The 27218-nt window shown below is 47.9% G+C and overlaps 1 protein-coding gene and 1 pseudogene across 1 annotated transcript; one reads left to right on the forward strand and one right to left on the reverse strand.

The window, feature by feature from the left end:
• The first annotated feature begins 2881 nt into the window (after positions 1–2881).
• Positions 2882–27218, forward strand: LOC125508341 (chaperone protein ClpC2, chloroplastic). Its single transcript, XM_048673035.2, has 10 exons — positions 2882–3042; positions 14005–14587; positions 22622–22737; positions 22829–22951; positions 23028–23213; positions 24159–24374; positions 24531–24748; positions 25114–25189; positions 25269–25358; positions 25836–27218. Exons 2-10 carry the CDS (start codon positions 14029–14031, stop codon positions 27012–27014), a joined length of 2763 nt encoding a protein of 920 aa, XP_048528992.1. The 5' UTR covers positions 2882–3042; positions 14005–14028; the 3' UTR covers positions 27015–27218.
• On the reverse strand, positions 20072–21782 carry LOC147970943 (uncharacterized; annotated as a pseudogene).

The following is a 27218-nucleotide window of genomic DNA, read 5'->3' on the forward strand; positions in this document are numbered from 1 at the left end:
ACCAACACATGCTCAAGAGGTAGCAGAAGCCTTTAGTCCGAAACAAGTTGGGGTAGACTAGAGGTGAAACCCTTAAGATCTTGCAACCAACTCATGGTTCTGGCACATGCATAGCAAGCTTCCACGCACCCCTGTCCATGGTTAGTTCTTTGGTGATACTCCAATCCTTCAGATCTCTCTTTACGGACTCCTCCCATGTCAAATTCGGTCTACCCCGACCTCTCTTGACATTATCTGCATGCTTTTGTCGTCCGCTATGCACCGCAGCTTCTGGAGCCTACGCTGAATATGCCAAAACCATCTCAGATGATGTTGGACAAGCTTCTTCGGAGCAAGAAACGAACTCCATATTAGGTCTCCAGATGAAGAACATGAGGTGGCGACATCTCCGTATCATAAAACGTGATGATATTTTTTTTGTGTTTTTGCACATATATGGGAATTTATGGCGATGGAATCATCAGAAGGCGCTGGACAGGAGGCCCGCACAGCCAGGTGGCACGCCCTGGGGGGTAACGAGCCACCAGCCCGTGTGGCGGCCCGGTGGCCCCCTCTATCACTTCTCACTCCATAATTCATTATATAATCCAAAGTAAGTCCCCAACTATCCCCACCCAATTCTATTTTTTATTTCTATAGAAAACAACATCATGATAGTTTGCTGAAAACAACGTTAGTCCGGATTAGTTTCACTCAAATCATAGAAATTAGAGGCCAAAACAATAGCAAAAGTGTTTGGAAAAGTAGATTCGTTGGAGACGTATCATGACATGGCAAAGTTATGAATATTTTTGCCATGACAAAATGTGTATTAGTTATATGGCAAAAATAGGATTCAAGACATTGCAAGAGGTATAGAAAGATTGTTGCCATGCAAAAACATTTAACAAATTGTGTATTGCAATGATATTTGGCCATGGCAAAAGTCCCATCAGCAAAATTTGTATTCGTAATGGCAAAAATTGTATGGTGACATGGCAAATGTTATGAAGATTTTTGCGATGGCAAAATGTGTATTGGCGAGATGGTAAAATGGGATTCAAGGCATTGCAAGAGGATTAAAATATTGTTGCCATGCAAAATGAATTACCAAATTGTGTATTACAGTGATATTTTGCCATGGCAAAAAAGTGTATTCGTAACATGGCAAAAACTGAATTCTAGACATTGCAAAAGTTTTAAGATTGTTGCCATTGCAACAGATTGAAAAAGATATAAATTGCAATATATTTACCATGTGCAAAAGTATTTTAAAAATTTGCCCATAAAATGGCGGCTTTCTAACGCATGACAAAATTACAAATATTTGTACAAATCACATGGAAAAAGTTTATGATATTTTCTGTTCTAGGCCATGGCATCTTTACATACATGGCAATTTCTAGAATTTTTTTGATTCATGAATCATGGCAAAACTAGAGTTTTAATGTGATGGTCACATGGCAAATGTATGAAAAAATTGCGATCTATATCGTGGCAAAATGTAGAGAAAAGACATATTGCAAGTGACGAAGGCAAAAATTATACTGGACACATGGAAAATTTAGCATGATTTGTTTTGTTTTTCCACAAAACACAAAATCATGGCAAATTTGCCATGTGAACACAATTTAGGTTGCCATTGTGTCAAATAGAACCTTAATTAGACAAAATTCAGTACATGTACATAACTAGAAAAATCGGGTGGCTCAATCACTCTGAAATAATATGTGCTACAAATAACACCTCACCAGGCCGAATCGGCGATGCACAGACCATACAAGGAGTCGTTGCCGATGAAGCTCGCACACTAGGTGTGGCAGCGGGCGGCGCAACGGCTGGGGAAGACGGTTACCGACGTCTGCCACTGGAACGTGGTGGAGAAGGTTGATCTAGAGGATAGCTGGCGGGGCGCGGCGTTCCCGGTGACAGACTGTGGCGGGAAGCACCGGATCAAAGCTCCATGGTGGCGTGTGTACGAGATAGAGAGAAGGTGAGAGAGCAGGTGGAGCAATGATAAGAAAACAGAGGAGGCATAGCGCCACCACGACGGCGACAACAATCGAGCGCCGCCCTCGAGCTGCTTCTCTCCATGTCGTTCGCCGTCAATAATTTCTCCTTCGAAATCTTGCTGCCGCCGGGTGTGGAGATGCGGAAGGAGGAGGGGAAAGGAAGAATATGAGTGCAACAAGGCCTCACCAATGAGTTGCGGCTGCTCCATATGTCCATCGGGAGGCTTGGTGCGGCGACGGAGGAAACCCATCAGCGAGCAGCTCGTCTCTCCCTCTATGCGAGGATGGCGACAAAAAATGGAACGGAAATGATAGTGTCAAGGGGGAGTGAATAAGGTGGCGGTTGACTTGTCGTGAACGCGCGTTCGCGCGGACGCGTCCCTACGACATACGAACTGGAAACATGACCTAGCAACCAAATGTGCTTCAATATCCGTGCAAATAATCTGACGGCAATCGATGTGTTAGCCCTAGAAACCTAAAAGTCCGACGCCAGATTTTTATCATTTTCGGTAATTAATGAAGCATGTGGGCCTTCATGATCCTTGCTAGTGTTCATTAAAAGGAAGACAATGTAGGAGTATATTCAAATCTTCATTAGCATCATCTCTGCACCAAGACTTGTGCTAGCTGTTAATGTCTCAAATTTTGTTGAACCCAAGTCTTTTTCTTCCGTCCCAACATTTTACGTGCATCGTATGAACAGCTGCAGATTCTCTTCTCATGAGATGAAAAAAAAAAATCTAAACCGCCAAAGAAATATCTGCCACCATGCTTGGCGGGTAAATTGGTGACTTGTCCAAATCCCCAGCCCTCATAATAATTCAGAAAAAAAAGATACTTGTGGAAACTAAAGGAGAGAGAGAAAAGAATCAGCCAGAATGAGCATGAGGCCAAAACAAAGAAAGGAAAGAGCAATTCTCTTCTCTGGTTGCTTGTTGGGCACCCCCAACCAAGCGACTCCTCTTCTCCCTTCTTATCTCCTTCTCCTTGGAGGAGAAACAAACAGGGCCGCGCTCCTTTCTCTCCCTCTCTCGGTCTCTCATCGCAGGTGAGTAGTTCATCCTCGTGGCTTCCCTCTCTCGATTTCCTCGCTCTTGGTTCCGGTAATCGCTTGTTCTCGGGCGAGGGCTTGATTCTTCAACGCCAATATTTCACCTTTGGAGTGATTATTGGTCATGAAGCCCCTGGGATGTTCTCTTCCCCTTTGTTTTTAGTTCTTATATTCTGGTTAAGGTTGCCCTGGGCGATCTCGCGGCAGCATTAGTTGATTGATGCGGCAGAAAGTTCAAGTGCGCCAGCGATCCTTATCTTTAAACGGACGGGCGAACCGACGGAAATGTTCTTTTCTTCCGCTTGACACTACTCCAACAACAACAAAGCCTTTCAATCCCAAATAAGTTGGTGTAGGCTAGAGTTTTGTGGGTGCAATAGCTACCTTCCACGCACCCTGTCCAATCTTTGGTGATATTTCAGTTCTTTAGATCTCTCATTATGGACTTCTCTCGTGTCAAGTTTGGTCTATCCTTATCTTTCTTGATATTATCAGCATGGCTTAACCATTCGCCATGCACTGACGCTTCTGGAGGCCTGCATTGTATATGCCCAAGCCATTTCAGACGATGTTGGACAAGATTGACAATACTCCAATCTAGCAATTTTTTTCCTGAGGCAGCCCCTTATTTTGCCAAAGATGCCTTACAAAAGAGCAACTCTAGCAGTGTTGCCATATTGGCAGCCTCCATATCACATATGGAGCAATATGAGGCTGCCGAGCCAAGTGCACACATAGAATCAGCATAAGAGCTTCCTTCATATCATGGGACCCATTCGTCAGTGGGACATATTTTTTTCCCAATCTCTGATACATATATATTCAGTTAAACCTGAGCATGGCGACGAGGGCTTGGATGGCCAGTAGCACGACAGCGAGGGCTTTACAACGGGGTACCAATTGCGACTGTGATTTGGTCGTTGGCGACCCGTTTCCAGTACTGATTTCAGCTTCAGGGTGTCAGTTCCGATGGCGGCAACTCGATTCCGATGGCGATGCTCAAAATCTCCATAGATTCCCCGCTTCTTAAAATTTCAAACATCATCGTCGATTTCATTCCTCCACGCTTCTCGCCGTAGAGTCGTCGATTTCTTCCCATCTGGTGGAAAAATTATGCTAACCATTTTTGGGACACATATGGTGATCCTTGTGGAAATCCTTATGTGTCTCCCAAAATGGCTGACATAAATTTTACCACCACTTCTCCTCCGAGAACAGCACCTAGTCCGCCGGCTGTTATAGTGGAGGTTGTGATCGGCGAGAAGGGGAGTGGAGGCTGCGGGGCTTTTCATAGCTGCGAGCTGTGACAGTGGGAAAAGTGGCGGTAAAATTGCCATGAGCCAGCGCGGGAGGTTGAGGAGGGAGGTGAAACTTCCCTCCCGCATGAGCGGATGGCACGTGCTCCAAACCAACGTCCCCAGCCTAGTCATATTGACGGTTATTATGCCAATTGGCCCGATACTGCTAGAGTTGCTTTAAGAGTATGGAACGGAGGCCATCATCTAACATCATCTCCCCCTCCCCCTCCGTCGCCCCCGCGCGGGAGACCATGGGGTCCCAACCCTCCGCCATTGGGCCCCTCCTTCCTGCTCTCCCCTCCCTCGTCGTCGGTGGTCGGCGCCGGGCTAAGCCCGCGCGTGCGATGGAGGCGGCGGAGGCATCGCCCTCTCACCCCGGGCTAGGGATGCGTGAGATCCCCGATCTCAAGGATGAGGCCCCGATCTATGGCAGCGACGCCGATCTAGTCCAGGGCTGTCTCCATGAGCGCGGAGGATGAGGCCCCGATCTATGGCAGCGACGCCGATCTGGTCCAGGGCGGTCTTATAACGCCCTCGATGCGGCTATATCTCCCACGTGTCGAAGCACGACTTAGAGGCATAACCGCATTGAAAGCAATGTCGCAAGAGAGGTAATCTTCATACAACCCATGTAATACATAAGGGAAAGAGATACATAGTTGGCTTACAGTCGCCACTTCACACAATACATGAATAAAGCATTACAACATACAAATACAATCAAGGTCCGACTACAGAACCAAAATAAAAGAAGAACCCCAAATGCGACAAAGGTCCCCGATCGACCCCAACTGGGCTCCACTACTAATCAACTAGAACGAAGCAACACAAAGGACAAGATCTTCATCGAGCTCCTCCTGAGCTTGGTGGCGTCATCTGCACGGTCTCATCGGCACCTGCAAGCTGGTTTTGGAAGTATCTGTGAGCCACAGAGACTCAGCGATCTCGCACCCTCGCGATCAAGACTATTTAAGCTTATGGGTAAGGTAAAGGTATGAGGTGGAGCTGCAGCAAGCGACTAGCATATATGGTGGCTAATATACGCAAATGAGAGCGAGAAGAGAAAGCAAAGCACGGTCGATAAAAGTATGATTAAGAAGTGATCCTAAAACAATTTACGTCAAGCATAACTCTAACATCGTGTTCACTTTCCGGACTCCGCCGGAAAGAGACCATCACGGTTACACACGCGGTAGATGCATTTTAATTAAGGTCAACTTCAGGTTTTCTACAACCGGACATTAACAAATTCCCATCTGCCCATAACCGCGGGCACGGCTTTCGAAAGTTCAAGTCCCTGCAGGGGTGTCCCAACTTAGCCCACGACAAGCTCTCACGGTCAACGAAGGAATAGACCTCCTCCCGAGACATTCCGATCAGACTCGGTATCCCGGTTTTTCAAGACATCCTCGACAATGGTAAAACAAGTCCAGCAAGACCACCCGATGCGCCAACATCCCGATAGGAGCTGCACATATCTCGTTCTCAGGGCACACCGGATAAGCTAAGCGTATGGGAGCCAACGTAACCCAAGTTGCCAAGGGACAGCCCTGCACGGTGCTCTGGGTTGGACCAACACTTAGACAAGCACTGGCCCCGGGGGGAGGGTTAAAATAAGATGACCCTCGGGATGCACGACTCCCAAGGGAAAAGGCTAGGTGGCGAATGGTAAAACCAAGGTTGGGCCTTGCTGAAAGAGTTTTATTTAAAGCGAACTGTCAAGGGGTTCCCATTATAACCCAACCGCGTAAGGAACGCAAAATCCGGAAACATAACACCGATATGACGGAAACTAGGGCGGCAAGAGTGGAACAAAACACCAGGCATAAGGCCGAGCCTTCCACCCTTTACCAAGTATATAGATACATTAATTAAATAAGAGATATTGTGATATCCCAACAAAATACCCATGTTCCAAACATGGAACAAGCTCCAATCTTCACCTGCAACTAGCAACGCTATAAGAGGGGCTGAGCAAAGCGGTAACATAGCCAAACGACGGTTTGCTAGGACAAGGTGGGTTAGAGGCTTGGTTCAACAATATGGGAGGCATGATAAGCAAGTGGTAGGTATCGCAGCATAGGCATAGCAAAAGAGCGAGTAACTAGCAAGCAAAGATAGAAGTGATTTTAAGGGTATGATCATCTTGCCTGAAATCCCGCAAGGAAGAAGAACGAGTCCATGAAAAAGACAAACGGACGTAGTCGAACGAATCGTCACAAACGTGACGTTACCAGAACCAACCCGAAGAGGCAAACACCGGAAAGAAGCACACAACATAGTAAACAACCAACACAAGAACATGGTATGAGATGCGGGATGCGGTATGCGATGCATATGCATGATTTGCAAGGGAATGAAAGAACCTGGCCTCAACTTGTAAATCCAAGTGTGCCACTGGAAAGATGAGATGAAATCGCTTGAAAACGATATAAAGAACGCCGGAATCGGAGACACGGTTTGGAAATGGCGAGCAATTCAAATATGGCACCGGTCTGCGATATACAGCAAGTAGCCTTCTAAATGCAACAAGATGAACATGCTATAGCACCCAAACATGGCAACAAAATACATGGCAGCGATCCACTCATGATGCTTAACAAAAGATGAACACTGAGCTACGGCCAATTCATCCATTAACAGGTTCAAACAAGTATGGCAAAAATGCATATGGTAAACAGATTTCAGACTTAGTGAAATTAACACTTGTCTGGAATTTCAGATCAGGTAACACACTTTGGAGCATGAAAACTATATGCTACAGGGCCTGAACATGTCAAAGTAAAGCATGGCATGGAGCTACTCAAAGAGCTTAACAAAAGTCCTTTAGTGACCTTGAGCCAAAAGGGATCAGAAAATACAATTGCAAGCATGCGAACATGGCAAAAACATAATCAGTTCACAGACTTAGTGAAAACTGGAGCATGCTGAAAACAGATATCAAGTAGGCATGTTTACAAGCTCGATGCACTCACTACAGAGCAAGTCATGACAATCTAAGCATGCACCCATTAAGAATACACAAAATACAAGCTAGACATGGCAAGAACAATAACATAGAATGCACAGATCAACTACAACATCCTTGGCAAAATCGCTAACAAGTAGACAATCTGCCAGGATTCACGAAATGACAAAAGTAGAGCTCGATTGACTCAAGCTAGGGTGATCCATAATTGCAAACAAAGACATGGATGGATAGAGCATTACAAGATTAATAAAACATCCTTACTGATCATCCTCAAAAGAGGCACGGATCACTAGGAAACAACATGAACATATGGCCAAATGAGATAAACAGTCCAAGGACTTTAGTGGAAATGCTAAGTCCCTGAAAACAGCATTACCAAGTGCCTCACTTGGCAAGCTTGTGCTAGTCACCACACACATCACAAAAATACATGGGTTGCACCTCTGGATAGATGGCAAAACATATAACAAAACACATGTAGAGCTCAAGGGCATATCATGCACACAATAATCATGGCAAAAATGAAAAATATCTAAATGGAGCAGCAGATCTGACAATTATCTCAACTAGCATACTTTCAACAAAATTTCGGGCATTAAGATGAACTCAAATGAAAATGATGCAATGGAATGAAATGATGTACTCTCTGAGACGAACATTTTGATATGCTATATGCCCAAAACGGAGCTACGGATGCGGAGTTACGACATGATGAATATGGGCATATGAAACATGGAAATCTCGGGGACTTAGTGAAATTATACCTCCGCGAAAAAGTCAATGCGGGATGAGGATATCCGGGATGGGGTGGATCCGGTTCGGGATGGCGCCGTTTGGTTCATCTCGATCCACCGGGGCGGATCTGGATCTGCACGCTTCTCGAGGTGGCGCCGGGCTCGCCGGTGAATCGCCGGAACAGGGCGCCGGAGTTTGGGGAGGAGCTGCGGCCGGAGTTCGCCGGAGGCGGCGGGCGAGACCGGAGGGTGCGGCGACCGGCGCGGGTGGCGCTGTGGCCGGCGGCGAGCGCAGCGGCAAGGGGCGAGGGGCGGCGAGGTGCCTCGGGTGGCGCGCGGCGCGAAGGAAGGCGGCGGCGAAGCAAGCTGGCGGCCGGTGGAAGGAGCCGCGGCTCGGGCGGGAGGAGAGCCGGGCGTGGGCGGCGGCGCAGAGATGGGCCGGGCGGGCCGGCCTCGGGCCCGCAGGGCCGCGGCGGCGCGGGGGAAGAGAGAGGAGGGTGCGGGCGACACATGGCGGCGGCGGATTCGCTGGAGTCGGCGGCGGAGCTAAGGTGGCGTCCTCTGATTGGTGGAGGTGAGGTGGCCGGCGGAGCGGACATGTTCGGGCGGCGCGTGGACGCGTCCGGCGGCGCGAGGGGAAGGATTAGGGTTTCGTCTGCGCGAGAATTTCGGAGGGAGACACATATTTATAGGTAGAGGGAGCTAGGGGAGTCCAAATGAGGTGCGGTTTGCGGCCACGCGATCGTGATCGAACGACCGAGATGATGGAGCAGGTTTAGGTGGGTTTTTGGCCACTTTGGAAGGGTGTTGGGCTGCAACACACACGAGGCCTTTTCGGTCCCTCGGTTAACCGTTGGAGCATCAAACGAAGTCCAAACGGTACGGAACTTGACAGGCGGTCTACCGGTAGTAAACTAAGGCCGCTTGGCAAGTCTCGGTCCAAACCGAAAATGCTTAATCCCCACACACGAGAAGAAGGTAGAAATGACCACCGGAGGAGAACGGAGTGCCGGATTGCAAAACGGACAACGGGAAAAATGCTCGGATGCATGAGAAGAACATGTATGCAAATGAAATGCACATGATGACATGATATGCAATGCATGACACACAAGCAATGACAAGGCAACAACAGCGAATAACTGGACGACACCTGGCACATCGGTCTCGGGGCGTTACAACACTCCACCACTACGAGAGGATCTTGTCCCGAGATCTAGAATGGCACCGGAGGGAAAACGGAAGAGAAAGAGAAGAGGTAAAACTAAGTTGCTCCTTTGCCAAACGAGTGAAACCAAAGAACCCTGAAAAAGATTAAGCCATATCCAGAAAAGAATACAAGGGAGATGACGAAGCTGAGAACACTCCGTTAGAAAAGAAGAACAAGGAAGAACAACTTCGAGCAGCACTCCGATTGAAAAGAAAAGGAATTGAATAAGAACTTGGTAAGATGAGAGGATACTTGATGAAATCAACAACACACTACCTCCGTAACTATTGAATGAATGGGGCAAGGGAGTAAGAAAGATCTCGGACAGCACTCCGGTTCAAAAGAGATGAAAAAAAAACTAGATAACATGAAAGAGCTTGAGAAAAGGGACACAATACTCCGGTTAAAAGGATAAGCACGATCAAAACATGGTCCTGATAATCCGAGAAGATGGGTTGAGGAGAGCAACATCACAATGTCTCCGGAACGAAGGGAAACAAGATCTTGAGAGAGCACGGTTACAACAAATGCTAGAACGGAGTTGTTGAAAACCAACAACGAAAAGAATAAGCTTGATATGGTCTTATGGAATACATCTCAAATTATGAGGTGACAACCTGCCACTCATGGGAAGAAGAATTGAATTGATATGGACAAGGAGACGAGAAAGTATTTCACCGGAAGGATAAAGAAGAGCTTGGGTCAAATATAAACACCATGATAGCAACAATCCTCAGGGAAGGCTTTAGGTGAAATATAACCCTATATAACTCCAATGAAGAGATTGATGGACTTAAAATACCTCATTCTTAACAATATGTGAATCATGAAGCATGAACTCAAATTATCAAGAATGACATAATACCACCTCCAAAGATACGGTAGAAAGAAATCGCACTCAGGAATGCAAGATGAAGAATGCTAGAGCTCCTCTGAAAAGAATCTCGATGAACACTTCGAGAAGGAATCAAATCCTTGATGAACCATCATGTAGAACCTCCATGAAGAACTCCGGTAGTAAAAGAAATGATCAATCGAAATGGAGGATGAAAAGAATAAGATTGAAGCCTTGTAATGATTTAAATGGATCTCGCGATGAAATAATTGAGAGAACTTGGAACTCCGGGAAAGAAAGAAGAGCACTTGAAACCCAGAATAAGTATGATGAACCACTCCGGAAAAATAGGAATTGAACAAACTCGATGAAACAAGAATAAGAATTATATTATGCTCGTCCTTCATCAATTAAATTGATGACAAACAATGCATTTGGCACCCTACTTATTCTCGTAGAAAGGATTAAGAGAGATATAGCGCAAACTTGAGAAGGTATTGAACGAACCACCGGAAGGGTTGAAACAACGAATAAATTGATATGGTGACCAAGGAAGAGAACTCTTGAACGGACCACCGTAAGAATTGAAAATGATCGAAGTAGGGGTGCATCACCGGTAAGAATTAGCAAATGAACGAAGGTGCTTGAGACAAACTAGATACATGAGAACGAAGAGATCAAGAACTGATTAGAGGATATTTGATTGATGCACCGGCAAGATAGGAGAATGATAACTGACAGCTGAGAATGAATAAACCTGAATTGATGGACTCCGGATAACAAACTGAGAAAACTCTTGAATTACTCCGGATAGGTGAAAAGAATTCTCACGATCAAAACAATTACGAGAGGATGGCAACAAGCTAGAATCACGAATCTTGAAGAGAATGGAGCAAGATTAAAGAGAAACTCTTCTTCGGTCTTCAAAATTCGAGAATGACGACGAGAAACATCACCAAGAATTATTTAGACACTCCGGAAGAATCAAAACGAAGAGGTTGAGCCAACGATGAAAAGAATTGTGAAAGATCTAGGAGATGGCATTTGACTGATGATAACTCATTCTTACGTCAAACTTTAAAAGGAATTTAGGATAGCTCCGGGAAAATAAGAAGAGTCAGGTAAGATCCTGGGAAAAGACCTGTGGGTTAGTGCCCACTCAAAAGAAACACCGTTGAAATGATTTAAAAGAGAGGTTGCACCGGTTGAATTAAATGACTTGAATGAGATAACATCCTCGAAAGATCTTGAAAGAATCTTGAATGACAAGACGAGCCTTTTTAGAAAATTTGAGCATGCCGGAATAAATGAATAGCAAGAAGTGAATTATTATGAAGTACACCGGTATGAGAAGGCATTGAAATGAGGAAAAAGGGTAAGGTTAACAAAGCTTGACTTGAAACCACCGGAGAAGATAAAAGAAACGAAGAATGATGAACTAGAAGCTCCGTTAGAATCTTCATGAGAATCACCGGATAAGAATATTGACAGGAAAGGATGGAGAGACTTCACAAGAATGAAAGATACTTGATTAAGACATCTGAGTCCTTAAAGAAACAAAGGGAGGGAGGATGGGAAAAACAAAGGCAACTTGGAGACGGATGAAACAAACAACGTTGAGAAGAAAACCTGAAGTGGCGATTCATTTATTGTGTGAAGTGGCGATTGTAAGCCAACTATGTATCTCTTTCCCTTATGTATTACATGGGTTGTGTGAAGATTACCTCTCTTGCGACATTGCTTTCAATGCGGTTATGCCTCTAAGTCGTGCTTCGACACGTGGGAGATATAGCCGCATCGAGGGCGTTATACGTCTCCATGAGCGCGGCAGCGTGGCGGCCAGCCGGTTCCTAGGGGCGCTCGTGGCGGCAGCCTGGCGATGCTCTGCCTGATCTGGGGCGGAGGCTGCTGGATCCGGGGCGACGGCCCCTAGGCTGGCCTCCTCGTCCGAGCGCGGCGGGGCAGGTGGGCTGCCGGGGATCGGATTGGGCGGCCGGTGTTCCTCCGTCGGTTTCCGCGGCGTCAGATCTGGTGGTTCCCCTCCCTCCTGTTGCCTTTCTTGTCGTCCCGCTGGTTTGCGGCTGTAGGCTCCGGTGATGGTGAGCCCTGGTGGTGTACCTTGGGTCCGGGGGAAACCTTGGCCGGTTTGACTGTTCCAGCGGCGGCGGTGTCCATGGGCATCACTTTCCTTCATAAAGGCGCAGCTGAGGGCCCAATCTACCCACCCTGATCTCATGCCGGGTGAAAACCTACAATCCTCTTCGGTTTTGGCGGCAGTGGCGCTTCACGTCGTGACCTTCCTGGAGGTGTCGTCAGGGGTCTTGGGGCTTGGTTGGGAGTGCAGAGGAATTGCAAGTGAAGGGGATGGGACCAGTGGCAGCAGGTGGTGTTCGCGAAGGAGGTGTGGCGTTGCATCTGACACGTCGACAATGGCGGTTCCCAGCGGCATGGAGCAGCGGGGTTTCACTGCTGGGCGTGTGTTGATGGACGAGCGCAGAATGGCGGTGTTGTCTCGCGTCATGGCGGCGTCGACGACAGCTAGACCGGGCAAGGTTGATGCGTCAGTACAGCTCTGAAGATGGATTGGTGGCAGTTGGCGGCGGCGGCCTCTGAGTGTGCGCCGGACCGGTGGGTGCTCCATACCCGGCAGGTGGCTTGGTTGGGGCCTCAGGTCTTAGATGTTAGGTTTGTCTTAGATGTTAGGTTTGGCTGCGAGGTCTGTTTGGTATTAGGCTCAGACTATCAGCATCCCTTCATCAATTGGAGTAGCGACAGATTTTGCCTAGACGGTGGCTTCAGTCTTACTGATATATTACTTTGTAAGATCTTTTGTGAATAATTAATAAAGTGGCTGCATGCATCGCCCAGATGCAGAGGCCGGGGGTCTTCCTCCTTTTCCAAGAAAAAAAAGTATGGAATGGTGGACTAGTATTTTCATTTACAGTGCAAAATAAAGTCCATGATGAAGTGCATGTCTTATTTTATTTCTTCCACTAGGGGTGTGAGGCAGAAAGGGAGTGTGGTTTAGGGTTTTAGGAAAGAACAACAGCCGCCACTTGAAAAAAATTTGAGTCCCCTCGCCTCTGGCTGCCATCTTGGCCTCAGAGTTTTGTGGCTGCCATCTTGGCATTGAGAGATGGCGGGACCTCAGCTCCTTCGTTTTGTGGTCTTCGTTAGGGTCTCTCTAGTGGTGGATGTGGTGTTTTTGTGAATAAAGGTACCGTGGTTCTTTCTCTATCGTGGCGGTGCCATGTGATGAGTTTATGTTATTGATTTGTGTTGTTTTTGTTGGCTTTCTTTCTAGAGTCGGAGCCCTTCCTTGACGTTTTGGCAAAGATCTTGCAATTCGAAAACCTGCACCTTTTTTTAGATTGACAACCTGCACTTCTAGGGGATCATCCAGGCCCAAATCCATTCATAACTTACGGCTTCCTATCATCTTTGATGATCGACTCAAGGGGCTTCCAAAAGCATTTATTGGCAATCAAGCTTGTGCGGGTAAACGAGTGGCAGTGTCGCTGCTCCGGTCCAATTGCAGTATCTTTAATAAAACCTTGACTATAGTTCATCTTGCAAAGACTGATACCACGGAGAAGATGTCTCTTAAGAGATTACATTATAATTCTTAGTTGTAGGTGTTACTGTGTAGTTTCTTGGACTTTGGATCCAGAGGATTGTACCTGTGATGGTTGTCGAGTATGAATGAAGTTACATGTGTTTCTCAAAAACAAAAGAAAAAAAGACTTAGGGACGCAAGACGAAGAGGTTAAAGCTAAATAAACATTGACTTGTATCGTTGTTGTACTAAAGTATTTCTATTGTGTTTTTCTCTGAGCATTCAGCTTATTTCTCTTTGAGGATCAAGTATCTAGAATGGTTTCTAACTACTTCTATGCTAACATCTTGCACAGGTTTGGGACAACTTACTTTTGACCATGGCAGGGACCTTAGTCCTGCCGGTTGCTCTTGAGACAACTTTTGCAGGCCGTACAGGCGGTCGGCACTGCAAGTCTCATGGAACCAGGAGGACTCCCTCAATGTTGGCAATGTCATTGAACCGTCCTGTAAGGATGGCAGCATTTGTCGGTCTGAGATCGGTACATAGCTTCTCAGCCGTGCGCTCGTCCAACTTCAGGTCAACAGTTGCATCTTACAGATTCTCTAGACGGGGAAGGCGTGCTTCTTTTGTAACCAGAGCAATGTTCGAGAGGTTTACTGAGAAAGCTATAAAGGTCATAATGCTTGCGCAAGAGGAAGCGAGGCGCCTGGGCCACAACTTTGTCGGAACCGAGCAAGTTCTATTGGGTCTGGTTGGAGAAGGCACTGGTATTGCGGCAAAGGTGCTTAAGTCCATGGGTATAAATCTGAAGGATGCCCGTGTGGAAGTGGAGAAGATCATTGGGAGGGGCAATGGTTTTGTTGCTGTCGAAATACCATTCACACCACGTGCAAAACGTGTTTTAGAGCTTTCATTGGAGGAAGCTCGGCAGCTAGGTATGTCAGTCAAGAGGTCTTTCTATAGTTTGATCCATTTTATTTTATTTCTATGGTTCCTAGGTTACTGCCAGACAAACTGAAACCTAACAAAGGGATAGTTACATCTCTGTTACTGGAACGATTGATGCCTTTTTCTTAGCTAGCTATCAGTTACTCTCTCTGTAAACAAATATAAGAGCGTTTAGATTACTATTTTAGTCATCTAAATGCTTTTATATTTCTTTACGGAGGGAGTACAACTTAAAAGTTTTCAGCAACCAAAACATGAATTCGTTCCATCACTAAGTGTTCCAAGTTGAACTAGCGGCAATTGATATCACTAGGGTTGAATTTGTGACTGATAATGCATATTTGATTATGGTGACCATCACTCTTTCCATTATGCTTCCATCCAGGATGATTGAAGCGAAGGTAAAGCATGTTCTCTTCACACTTCTAATTGCTACTGCGCTTTTTCATGTTCCTCACCAACTATAAGTCTAAATTTTATCCGTTGGCCGGTTCGCCCACACAATTGGCTAGCTACCTGACTACTTTCATGTAACACCCACAATGCGGCTATATCTCCCACGTGTTGGGGCACGACTTAGAGGCATAGCCGCATGGTAGGCATGTCACAAGAGGGGTAATCTTTACACATCTCATGTACTGAATAAGAAAAAGATAAAGAGTTGGCTTACAGTTGCCACTTCACACAATACATACATATTCATACATCATCCAAGGTACAAACAAATGTCCGACTACGGAATCAAAATAAAAGAAGACAACTCCAAATGCTAGATCCCCGATCGTCCCAACTGGGCTCCACTACTGATCAACAGGAAATGAAACAAAACAACGATCAAGATCTTCATTGAGCTCCCACTTGAGCTGGGTTGCTTCACCTGCACTGGTATCATCGGCACCTGCAACTATTTGGAAGTATCTGTGAGCCACGAGGACTCAGCAATCTCACACCCGCGAGATCATGACTATTTAAGCTTATGGGTAGGAAAGGGTAGTGAGGTGGAGCTGCGGCAAGCACTAGCATATATAGTGGCTACCATACGCAAATAAGAGCGAGAAGAGAAGCAACGCACAGTCGAGAAACTACAAGTGATCAAGAAGTGATCCTGAAACTACTTACGTTCAAGCATAACACAAGAACCATGTTCACTTCCCGAACTCTGCCGAGAAGAGATCATCACAGCTACACACGCGGTTGATTCATTTTAATTAAGTTATAAGTGTCAAGTTTTCTACAACTGGATATTAACTAATTCTCATCTGCCCATAACCGCGGGCATGGCTTTCGAAAGTTCAAACCCTGCAGGGGTGTCCCAACTTAGCCCATCACAAGCTCTCACGGTCAACGAAGGATATTCCTTCTCCCAGGAAGACCCGATCAGACTCGGAATCCCGGTTACAAGACATTCGACAATGGTAAAACAAGACCAGCAAAGCCACCCGATGTGCCGACAAATCCCGATAGGAGTCGCACGTATCTCGTTCTCAGGGCACACCGGATGGGCAAGACGTCGGGTTGGCATAGACCCTGGTTGCCCAGGGGGCGCCGGACATCGCCCAGTTTGAACCAACACTCGGAGGAGCACTGGCCCGGGGGTTCAAAATAAAAATGACCCTCGAGTCTGCAGAATCCAAGGGAAAAAGGCTTAGGTGGCAAATGGTAACACCGGAAACAACCATCGCATAAGCAACCCGAAGAAGCAACACCGGAAAGAAGCAAACAACATAGTAAACAACCATCGCATAAGCATGGCATGATGCACAACCAAGTATGATGCATGTCCGGTTTAATGAGGCATGGCATGGCAAAGTGCACAAACAATACTAACACCACATTCAAGTTATTTAGTTCGATCTCGTTTATGTACCCAACAATATTAAATGTTGATTAACATGGCAAGAGGTGAAGCATGAGTAAAATACACCGCTAGGCATTTTAAATGAGGCCGGAAACATCAAACAACAATTCTGGTAAATCCCCATATGCATTTAGCAAACAACAATTTAAATGAGGCCGCAAACAACAATTTAAACATTCTTGGTGTTGTTATCATGATGCGGATGACATACGCAAGTTTATGCAAGTTTTATGAAAATATTGATAAGAGCATTATGAAGCATTTGTCACCGTGGTGGAAAGAAAGTGTGCCACGGCGACGAATCCGAAAATGATGCCACGGCAACATGTCGGTTCCGGTAGCTCATGGAGATACCGGTGCAAAAGGAAAAGTGACGGAAGCGTGTCAAAAGATGGTGGGGTGGTCCCGGTAACCGGGTGTCCCACGAGACGACGGTATGGCAAAAGGGAACATGCAAGAAACACGTCGGACACGGTGCACACGCGAGCATTTCATACAACACACAACATTCGTTCACGCGCGTCGTCTCGGTGGTTATACCTTTGAAGCGTGCATTTCGGGCGGAACGAGTTTGTAGTGGAAGTAGTCGTTCATGGGTCGTCGAGGGAAGTAGTGGTTCACGTTCGCTTTGGGAGAGGTACTTGACGAATCCAAGGTTTCCGGGGGCGACGGTAGTAGAACTTCGCGAATCCAAGTTCTTCGGAGGTCGTCATCGAACTTGGTCAAATACACGATGTGGGTAGACGTTCACTCGACGGCCTTCGACGACGGTAGTTGTACACGGGTCTTCGGCCACGGAAGTAGTCGTACACGTTTTCGTAGAGGTTCGGGGTCAACGACACGGAACTTGACGTCCACGGGGTCTTTGCGGGTCGACGGTAGTGGTTCACGTTTTGTAGCCGTTCGAGTCATCGGTGGAGGAACTTGGCGGTCCATGTAGTCGAACTTGGTGCATCCGAATGGTACTGGGTGAATCCCCGTAGTCGAACTTGGTGGCCTTGACGAACCGAAGTGGTAGTAGGCAAAAAAACACGGTCACGGTAGTCCCCGGAGATGTAGTCTCGTGTGCGGAACTTGACGGGTCAGGAGACCTCGGGAAGGAAGAAGCTCGGTTCATGCCAAGGTCTCGGAGGGGCCAGCCATGGCGTTCCTGATAGGCGGGCGGGGCAGCGCAGACTTCTGGAGGACCATGGGCGCGCGAGGAGGCAAGATGGTGCGGCGGCAGCGCAGGAACGGCGGCTCCGGCGTGGGGCTGCCGGGATCTCGTCGGAGACATGGCCAGAGGCGGGCGGCGCGGCTTCCTGAGGAGCCTAGGGCGGCCATGTAGGAGAGGGAGGCGCAGGCAGGAGGAGGCGTTGAGGCGGACGGGTGAGGCGACGGCCACGGCGGCGCTGGCCGCCGGCATCAGGCCGTGTGGCCCGTGGGCAAGCAGCGAGGGCGAGGAGGCAGCCCCAGGCACGGGGAGGCAGCAAGGCGCTGGGTCGCGCGTGGGGTGGCCTTCCTGATGGAGCTCGGCGGCGGTAGAGGCATGGGACGCGCGGCGGCGAGGGTAACTCGCGGTGGTGGCGGCAAGGGGATCGAGGACGAGGAGCTCCTCTCCTGGGCGTGGCGGCGCTGTGTGGGAACGAGGGAGAGGACGAGGGGATCGGGGAGATGGGGGTTGCGAGGGAGATGGGGATCGGGCGTGCGGTTCCCTGGTGACGGTGCTAGGAGGAGGCAGGGGAAGTTGGGGATCGATCAGATGGGCTCTCCCCCTGGCGCTAGGGTTACGGGGGAGTGGGCCTTGGGCCAAATTGGGCTGCGGGCTCCCTTCTCTCTTTCTCTCTTCTCTTTTTATTTTCTTAGCAGAAAACAATTAAGGAGAAGAAAAGGAAAGAGGGAGGTTAGGGAAAGAATTTGAGTACGCAGATAAATTTCCCGGACTCGCAAAAATACGAGGAATTTGACAAAAATGGCCTGAGGATTTTTAGAGGAAGTAAAATCCACACACGTTGGATTTAACTCGGCAAGTTTGAATTTTGAAACCCATTCGAATGAACTCCAAATGGGTTGAAATTATAGGAGGTGACCCTACACAATAGATGTGATTTATGGGCAGATTTGGGACATTAATGGAGAAAGTAAAATTGCAACCCAATTTGCAATTTAACTTAAAAGGTCGAAAAGAAAGGATAGGAGGTTGAGTCGGGTAAGGGAAGAGTTGAAGAGTAGTGCAATTGTGTTATGGGTGATTCCAAGTTAACGGAATATTTTATAATAGCTCCCTAAATATTAGGAGGATATGTTATGAAGAGAACTCACCATGTGAATTCCCTTGATTTAAATGGATCAAAGATCCATGCCATTTATTTAGTTGAGTTAAAAAAAAGACATGATGGCATGATGACATGATGCAATGCACATGATGCAATGATGAATGCAACAAGCAAAAAAAAATCACACAATGAATCTCGGAAACCCTGGAAGGCATCTGAAGCTCCGGTCTTGGGGCATCACATTTCAGTTACAACTTAAAAGTATTTTTGTTTTGAGAAAATCTGAAAGCCTTTCGTCTCGATAGATACAAGAGGTTATTTACAAGCCTATGACTAGGCCTATGACAAGCACAACAACTCAACAAGCACCACACCCCTATGAGCTATCTTCTGCCCGTAGTGACGCTTGGAGCTAGCCTCTCCCGCTGTAGCCCGTAACTATGCTTCTGCAGGATGGTATTGGGCAGCAAGGTGATGCAGGGCCTCTCCCTGTTGAGGATGGCAGCATTTTGCTGCTTCTAAAATCCACCAACTATGAGCATTAGGCATGGCGTAGTGCAGTCAACGGCCAGTTACTGAGTCGCCACCAGCCAACGAAGTTGTCTCCAGCTATCAGTAAACATACAAGTCTTGGACAATCTGTAGGATTTGCCATTGGTTAAGTGATCCAGGCTGATCCAGCTGGAACAGACACCACAATGACTGTGACTCATAATTTAATTTTTGCTACAGCAGCCATTCTATGAATTCACACTCTCCTCATTCCCATTATGCTGTTTTCTGAAGGGATTGTAGTTGAACTCACCAACATATGCTTTAGTGCATCGTATTATGTTGACACTTGCACTTGCTAAAGTGCCATTTCATCGTTCTTCTACATGAACTAAAAGTCTAAATTTTGAATTTATAAGGGGATACATGGATGTACTTTTATCATGCACTTCATTATTTTGGTTTCCCAATATATAGTTTTTCAATAATGGACATCCTTGTATTCCTTATGTGAATTCTTCCCTCTGTTTTCATGATGTGGTTGGTAGAAACTAGGGTTCTACCGGGTCTAGGGCGGAGATTGTAAGGGAAGGAGGGGGCTGGACGTGGGCGATCTCGCGGTCGCCGGCGGCTAGGCGCCGTCGTGCGCGAGGGAAGAGGCGTTGGCGTTGGCAGGAGGCGGCTAGGGTTAGGTCTATCGGCTCCCTTCGGGAAGCCGAGCAAATAATGATTGCTTCTTGCTTAATCTCAAAACGGGTCCTTACATGAGTTTATATAATCCTCCTAATGATATAATTGGGCTAAGCCCCTAACACGATAAGATAACTGGGTCGGGCCCCTAACTGCCTGGCTGTAATATATGCCGCTCATAACATTTCTCCCCGCCTGCACAAACAGCTCATCCTCGAGCTGGAAGGCGGGAAAGCGCTTTGCGGAACTCCTCGAGGTGAACAGCCGTCACCAAACACCTTCGCGGCAACTGGGGCGTGCAGGTCGCCGAGCCCGGCGGCGGCGGCTTCCTCCTCCATGTAGTCCGCAACCTCCAGGTAGAAGAGACGCGAGTAGACGTGGCCGGGCACGTAGGGCTCGTCTCAGTTGAAGCACAACCCTTGGCGGCGACGCTCGAGCAGCTCGGCCGAGGTGAGCCGGCGGAACGGGCGCGCCGCGGTCGCGGCGAGGGGTGCCGCGGAAGCCTGAGCAGGCCAACCCTGCGCGGGAACATCCGGCCAGGGTGGCGATCCAGCGGCCCTGTACGGTGATGCCTGCTGGATGGCCACCGCGCGACGCTCGAACACGCGTGCGTAATACATGGCCGTCTGAAGGTCCTGGGGTCCCTGCAGTTCCACGTCCACGTGGATATGATCTGGCAGACCGCCAACAAAGAGCTTGGCCCGCTGGCGAGACGTCACGTCGGGCGCGTGGCACGCCAGGGCCTGAAAGCGGTCGGTGAAGTCCTGCACCGTAGAGGTGAAGGGGAGGCGGCCCAACTCCGCCAGCCGGCTCCCGCATATCGGCGTCCGAAGCGAAGGAGGCAGAGCTCGCGAGAACGCTCCCATGGGGGCATGCCGCCCTCGTCCTGCTCGAGGGCGTAGTACCACGTCTGTGCGGCACCGCGGAGGTGATAAGAGAGCCAGGTGCGGTCCGACACGAGCGTCCGTTGCCCTCGGAAGAACTGCTCGCATTGGTTGAGCCAGTTGAGGGGGTCCTCGGTGCCGTCGTAGGTGGCGAAGTCGAGCTTGGCGAAGCGCAGCGGGGTCGGAGTCGGACCCCCGTGGGCGTGCGGCTCGGCGGTACGGGGCAGCGAAGAGAATGATGCCGGGTTGGTGGGCACGGGGGGTGCCCCGTGAAACGGCGGTCCCGCGCGGCCAGCGTAGGCACCCGCAGAGCCGGAGGGCCCGTCGTACTGCAGGGTGGGCGCCGGCTGTTCCCCGGCCATAGTGTAGGCCGGCTGTGGCGTCGACCCGGCCAACCAGGCCAGAAGCGGTGACGGTGAGGGTGGGAACCGAATCTGCTGGATCGGAACGCCCGCCGGCATGGTCGTCGCCAGCCCGGTGCTGAGCGGCGGGGGTGCCTGGGGCTGCAGTGGCTGCTGCATGGGCGTGACGGACGCGGCGGGATGAAGCTGCAGCTACTGCTGCATGTGGGCGACGGGCGTGGCGGGAGCCGCGAGGGCCGTCGATGGCCACTGCGGCTAGATGGGGGTGCTGGCGGGGGGCGGCTGCAGCGGCAGCGGCTGCTGCATGGGGGGCGTCATGAGAACCGGAAAAAGCTATTCTTGGTAGATCCACTTGTCAAGGCGTGGAAAGCCGTGTTCCTTCTCAGCTCACGCTTTCCTGATTGATTTGAAAGACCCTACACACCACCGTATCCTTGGAAACCTTTTATCGGACAATATAACTGAGTCAATTTGCCCAAATTTTCAATTCGCAAAATTCATGTGACTAAAATACATACCGGCGCGCTACGGCAACACCCCCTGCTTGCTTCTTTCTGTTCGACGCGGAGGGAAGAATGACAATGGAAATCATAAAGCTCAGCGAGGAGCACATTACTATGAATAATAATGGAGAGGGACATTAAAGGGGAAAACTGAGCAAGGCAACGGCCACTGCGGGGTGGTGGCGGGCGGTGGCTGCAGCGGCCCAGCGAACGCCGCGGAGGCTGCCGAGTGCGGCGAGTAACACGGCAGGGCCGGCGGACTGGTGGCGGCAGCCGGCAGCGGGGGTGGCGGAGGCCTGTAGGGGCTGGCCAAGTACAGCCGGATCTCCTGGACCGCTGCAACGAGGGCGTGAAGGACCCCGGTGACCTCCGGGGTGTAGATGGCGGTGGAGGGCACTGGCAGCTGGGCGGTGGGGGCGCTGGAGGTGGGGACCAGTGGCGCGGGTGGGGAGGACAGCGGCTCGGTGGAGAGGGCCAGCGGCGCGGTGGAGAGGATTGGTGGCACGGTGGTGATGTGGGCAGTGGTGGGGTGGGCGGTGGTGCAGACATGATCGGAACCGAGCTATCTAATACCAAATTGGTAGAAACTAGGGTTCTACCGGGTCTAGGGCGGAGATTGTAGGGGAAGGAGGGGGCTGGATGTGGGCGATCTCGCGGTCGCTAGCGGCTGGGCGCCGTCGTGCGCGAGGGAAGAGGTGGCGGCGTTGGCAGGAGGCGGCTAGGGTTAGGTCTGCCGGCTCCCTTCGGGAAGCCGAGCAAATAATGATTGCTTCTTGCTTAATCTTAAAACGGGTCCTTACATGAGTTTATATAATTGGGCTAAGCCCCTAACACGATAAGATAACTGGGCCAGGCCCCTAACCGCCTGGCTGTAATATATGCCGCTCATAACAGTGGTGCATCTGTTTTGTCATTACATTTGAACAAACTGCTTAGAAGGTTCCTGTTTACTGGAGCTGATACCCTCATCTTTCCAGGACACAACTATATTGGGTCCGAGCACTTGCTTCTTGGATTGCTTCGTGAGGGGGAAGGGGTGGCAGCTCGCGTACTTGAGTCTCTTGGTGCTGACCCCAGCAATATTCGTACCCAGGTAAGCTATATCTGAGATTGCGGTCTCTTTGAAAAGCAAGTCTTTTTTTTCTTCCTTTTATCTTGTTTTCACAAATGTTATGCATCTATAGGTTGTCCGGATGATTGGTGAGACAACAGAAGCTGTTGGTGCTGGAGTTGGGGGAGGGAGCAGTGGTAACAAGATGCCAACACTTGAGGAGTATGGGACTAATTTAACAAAATTAGCCGAGGAGGTAATATTTTCATTTTACTATGACACAATAGGTGCTAGTTCAGGCCTCTAATTGTTAAGTCCAATAATATCTGTAGGGAAAGCTAGATCCTGTTGTTGGGAGGGAACCACAGATTGAACGCGTCGTACAAATTTTGGGCAGAAGAACCAAGAACAATCCCTGCTTAATTGGAGAACCGGGTGTTGGGAAAACAGCTATTGCAGAAGGGCTTGCTCAACGCATTTCTAGTGGCGATGTGCCTGAGACGATAGAGGGGAAGAAGGTATACCTTGGTGCTTTAGTGCAGTTGTATACCTTGTTGCAATTCTTATATGTTGATCCTAATATTTGCTCTGTTAATTGATTCTGGCATTCCTGTGAAGTGTTCACCCAGTAGATTAGGTGTATGGCTCTCATTGTATTTCTACTACGTTTGATTACTGCCTTGTGTTTGGTTTATCCATGCTGTTCTGCTTGAGCTTGTACCTTACTATGACAAATCATATTTTTCTTTTAGTGGAAAACATAATTTTCGAGCAAGTGTATGTCCAATTTCTTTAATTATCTATGCTGATGCACAGACTTACAAGCAAAATTGCAGAACTTGTGTGCACGTCTTTTGGACAAATAATAAGGGTAACATGTGCAATTAACTCCACTGGCTGGTGTATGCAATCAACCCCACTGGCTAGTGTATGCAATCAACTCCACTGGCTGGTTCATAGAGCTAAGAGGAAATGATAGAAAAGACTTACCAGCATGGTTTAACTCCTTCATTTAAGCACATGCCTTAGTTGTACTCTCTTCTTTTGGGCATAATGCCTTGTCATAGCTAGATAGTAGATGGTCTTTTTTAAGTTATGTATATTCATACAAACTACAATTTCCTTTTAATCACAGTAGGGAAACCTACTGTTTTCTTCACACACAAAAAACCGTATGAAATCAGCTTCACAATTGGTTAATGACACAAAGGAAAATTATAAATAATTATGTGTTCAAAAATTACTTACGTGCGATATCTGTTATGTGTGCAAATTAGGGGCCATAGTCCCAACTTCCAAGGTCCATGCCCCGCAATCTGCACCAGTCAGATGTGGACCTTTTGAGACTACGATCCTTATTTGTACTATACTTCATACTTGTCACTTTTTGTGTGTGTGTGTGTTCCCGCATTGTTTTGAAAAGATTGGAAGGAAATGATCATCTTCGAAACCATTTACTACAGGTCATTACCCTTGATATGGGACTTCTTGTTGCTGGTACGAAATACCGTGGAGAATTTGAAGAACGGTTGAAGAAACTGATGGAAGAAATCAAACAGAGCGATGAGATAATTCTCTTCATCGATGAAGTTCACACCCTCATAGGAGCAGGAGCCGCCGAAGGTGCTATTGATGCTGCTAATATTTTAAAGCCAGCTTTAGCAAGAGGAGAACTACAGGTATGTCGATGAGATTACTTGGCACCGTATTGGGACACAGGGCTAACAATCTGCTTTCTTATGCTAAACATTTCTAGTGCCTGGTATTATTCCATCAAGCTGAATCTGTAGTTTCTTTTGATTTTACTGAACCTTTTTTACAACTAACCTTCTCAGTGTATTGGAGCCACCACGCTTGATGAATACAGGAAGCATGTTGAGAAAGATCCAGCATTAGAAAGACGTTTCCAGCCAGTAAAGGTACCGGAACCATCAGTTGATGAGACCATAGAAATTCTCAGAGGGCTCCGGGAGCGATATGAGATCCATCATAAACTTCGTTACACTGATGATTCTTTGATTGCAGCTGCTAAGCTATCTTATCAATATATCAGGTATGTGAACTATGAGATAGAGTCTATCACCTTAGCTGGTCATGCTAATATTACAATACAACTTACCAAGTAGTTTATGATACAAAATGAACCTGTGCTGCAACCAAAATGTGGCTGAGATTCCGAATTAAAAGGTCAAATTTTTGTTGACAGTTAATAGCTTAACATAACCATCAGAGTCTACAACATCAATACTTAGAAAACCAAATGAGGAGCATATATGCTCTGTGATGTGATGTATGATATTCTCAGGCTTCAAAAACATTGCAGAGAAAAATTATACTATGTTTCTTGTCCGAATCTCATATACAACTTGGCTGCTATCCTGTATCCTTTTAATATCTGGCGAATTGTTTTGTTTGCAGTGATCGTTTCCTCCCAGATAAAGCAATTGATTTGATTGATGAAGCAGGTTCACGTGTTAGGCTTCGACATGCCCAGGTAGAGAATGTGTTTAAATGTTGGTCTTTTCTATTTTCTGCACGCCCCGCACAAAATCTAAACAGAATCACTTATGTAGGTTCCTGAGGAAGCCAGAGAGCTTGACAAGGAGCTTAAGCAAATAACGAAAGATAAAAATGAAGCTGTCCGTGGCCAGGATTTTGAGAAGGTATCAGCCTATGGTGGACTACTATATTTTGAATTCTCTTAATGCTGATAGAGCAACCCAACTGTTTAAAAACTTCATGTGGGATGTTAATCCACCATATTTAACTTGTTTAGAGTGTTCATTGATATAATTGGAAGATGACATGTAATTTCATAGTATGATCTAGGAGTTCTTGTCGGTGCGGTCGGTCTCAGTTGATGATAAAAAATGTTTGTCATACTTCTGACATTAAATAGTTATCACTGCAAGTAAATTATTACTAGTGTCCTTGAATCTGCCTTTTCTCTAGCATAAAAACCGCACTAGTGTATGTTTATTCTATTCATGTGGGTTGATGATCTCAACTTTCTGGATGCCAACCACCATATATCTGCACTTTCTTTGATATAGATGCTAACTAATAGTTGCTATTAATATATTCCCTTTATCGAAAAAAAACTAATGGTTGCTGTGCCTGTTGCAATGTTATGCCATTAGGCTGGAGAGTTGCGAGATCGTGAAATGGAATTGAAGGCCCAGATAACAGCCTTGATTGACAAGAGCAAGGAGATGAACAAAGCAGAGACTGAGTCGGGAGAGACGGGGCCGATGGTGCATGAATCAGATATCCAGCACATTGTGTCATCATGGACTGGTATTCCAGTGGAGAAAGTCTCGACTGACGAATCTGATAAACTTCTTAAGATGGAAGAGACATTGCATAAGCGTGTCATCGGCCAAGACGAGGCTGTGAAAGCAATAAGTCGGTCCGTTCGCCGTGCTCGTGTGGGCCTCAAGAGCCCCAACAGACCAATTGCGAGCTTCATTTTTGCAGGTCCCACTGGTGTTGGGAAATCAGAGCTTGCAAAGACTCTGGCATCATATTACTTCGGCTCTGAAGAAGCCATGATCCGGCTGGATATGAGTGAGTTCATGGAGAGGCACACTGTGTCCAAGTTGATCGGTTCACCACCAGGCTATGTGGGATACACTGAAGGTGGGCAGCTGACGGAGGCGGTTCGACGGCGGCCATACAGCGTTGTGCTTTTTGATGAGATTGAGAAGGCACATCCGGATGTGTTCAACATGATGCTCCAGATCCTGGAAGACGGAAGGTTAACCGACAGCAAGGGGAGAACAGTGGACTTCAAGAACACGCTCCTGATAATGACATCAAATGTTGGGAGCAGCGTGATTGAGAAGGGGGGGAGGAAGATCGGGTTCGACCTCGACTCGGACGAGAAGGACAGCAGCTATGGCAGGATCAAGAGCTTGGTGATCGAGGAGATGAAGCAGTACTTCCGACCAGAGTTTCTCAACCGTCTGGACGAGATGATCGTCTTCAGACAGCTGACCAAGCTGGAAGTCAAAGAGATCGCGGACATAATGCTGCAGGAGGTTTTCACCAGGCTCAAGACCAAGGACATCAACCTGCAGGTGACGGAGAAGTTCAAGGAGCGGGTCGTGGACGAAGGGTACAACCCTAGCTACGGAGCGCGGCCGCTGAGGAGGGCCATCATGAGGCTCCTGGAGGACAGCCTCGCGGAGAAGATTTTGGGCGGGGAGGTCAAGGAGGGCGACTCTGTCATCGTTGATGTGGACCCGGAGGGGAAAGTCATTGTGCTGAATGGCGAGAGCGGACTGCCGGAGCTTCCAACCCCGGCGGTCGCTGTTTAGTTGTTGGTACTGTATAGAATACGTAGAAGATTGTTAAGCATATATATACAATACAGCGTTTTCATTTCCTTCCAGCACATATCTCTTCATAGGTGCGGCAGTCAGGTCAGGTGTATATAATTCTATAACTGTATGTATAAAATATACAGTAATATGCATATATAATTTAAGGGGAAAGGAAACATTGCTGGCTTTGGCTCTTGA

Source organism: Triticum urartu, chromosome 5A, assembly GCF_056163025.1.
Source record: "Triticum urartu cultivar PI428250 chromosome 5A, HENAU_Tu73, whole genome shotgun sequence".
Taxonomy (NCBI): domain Eukaryota; kingdom Viridiplantae; phylum Streptophyta; class Magnoliopsida; order Poales; family Poaceae; genus Triticum; species Triticum urartu.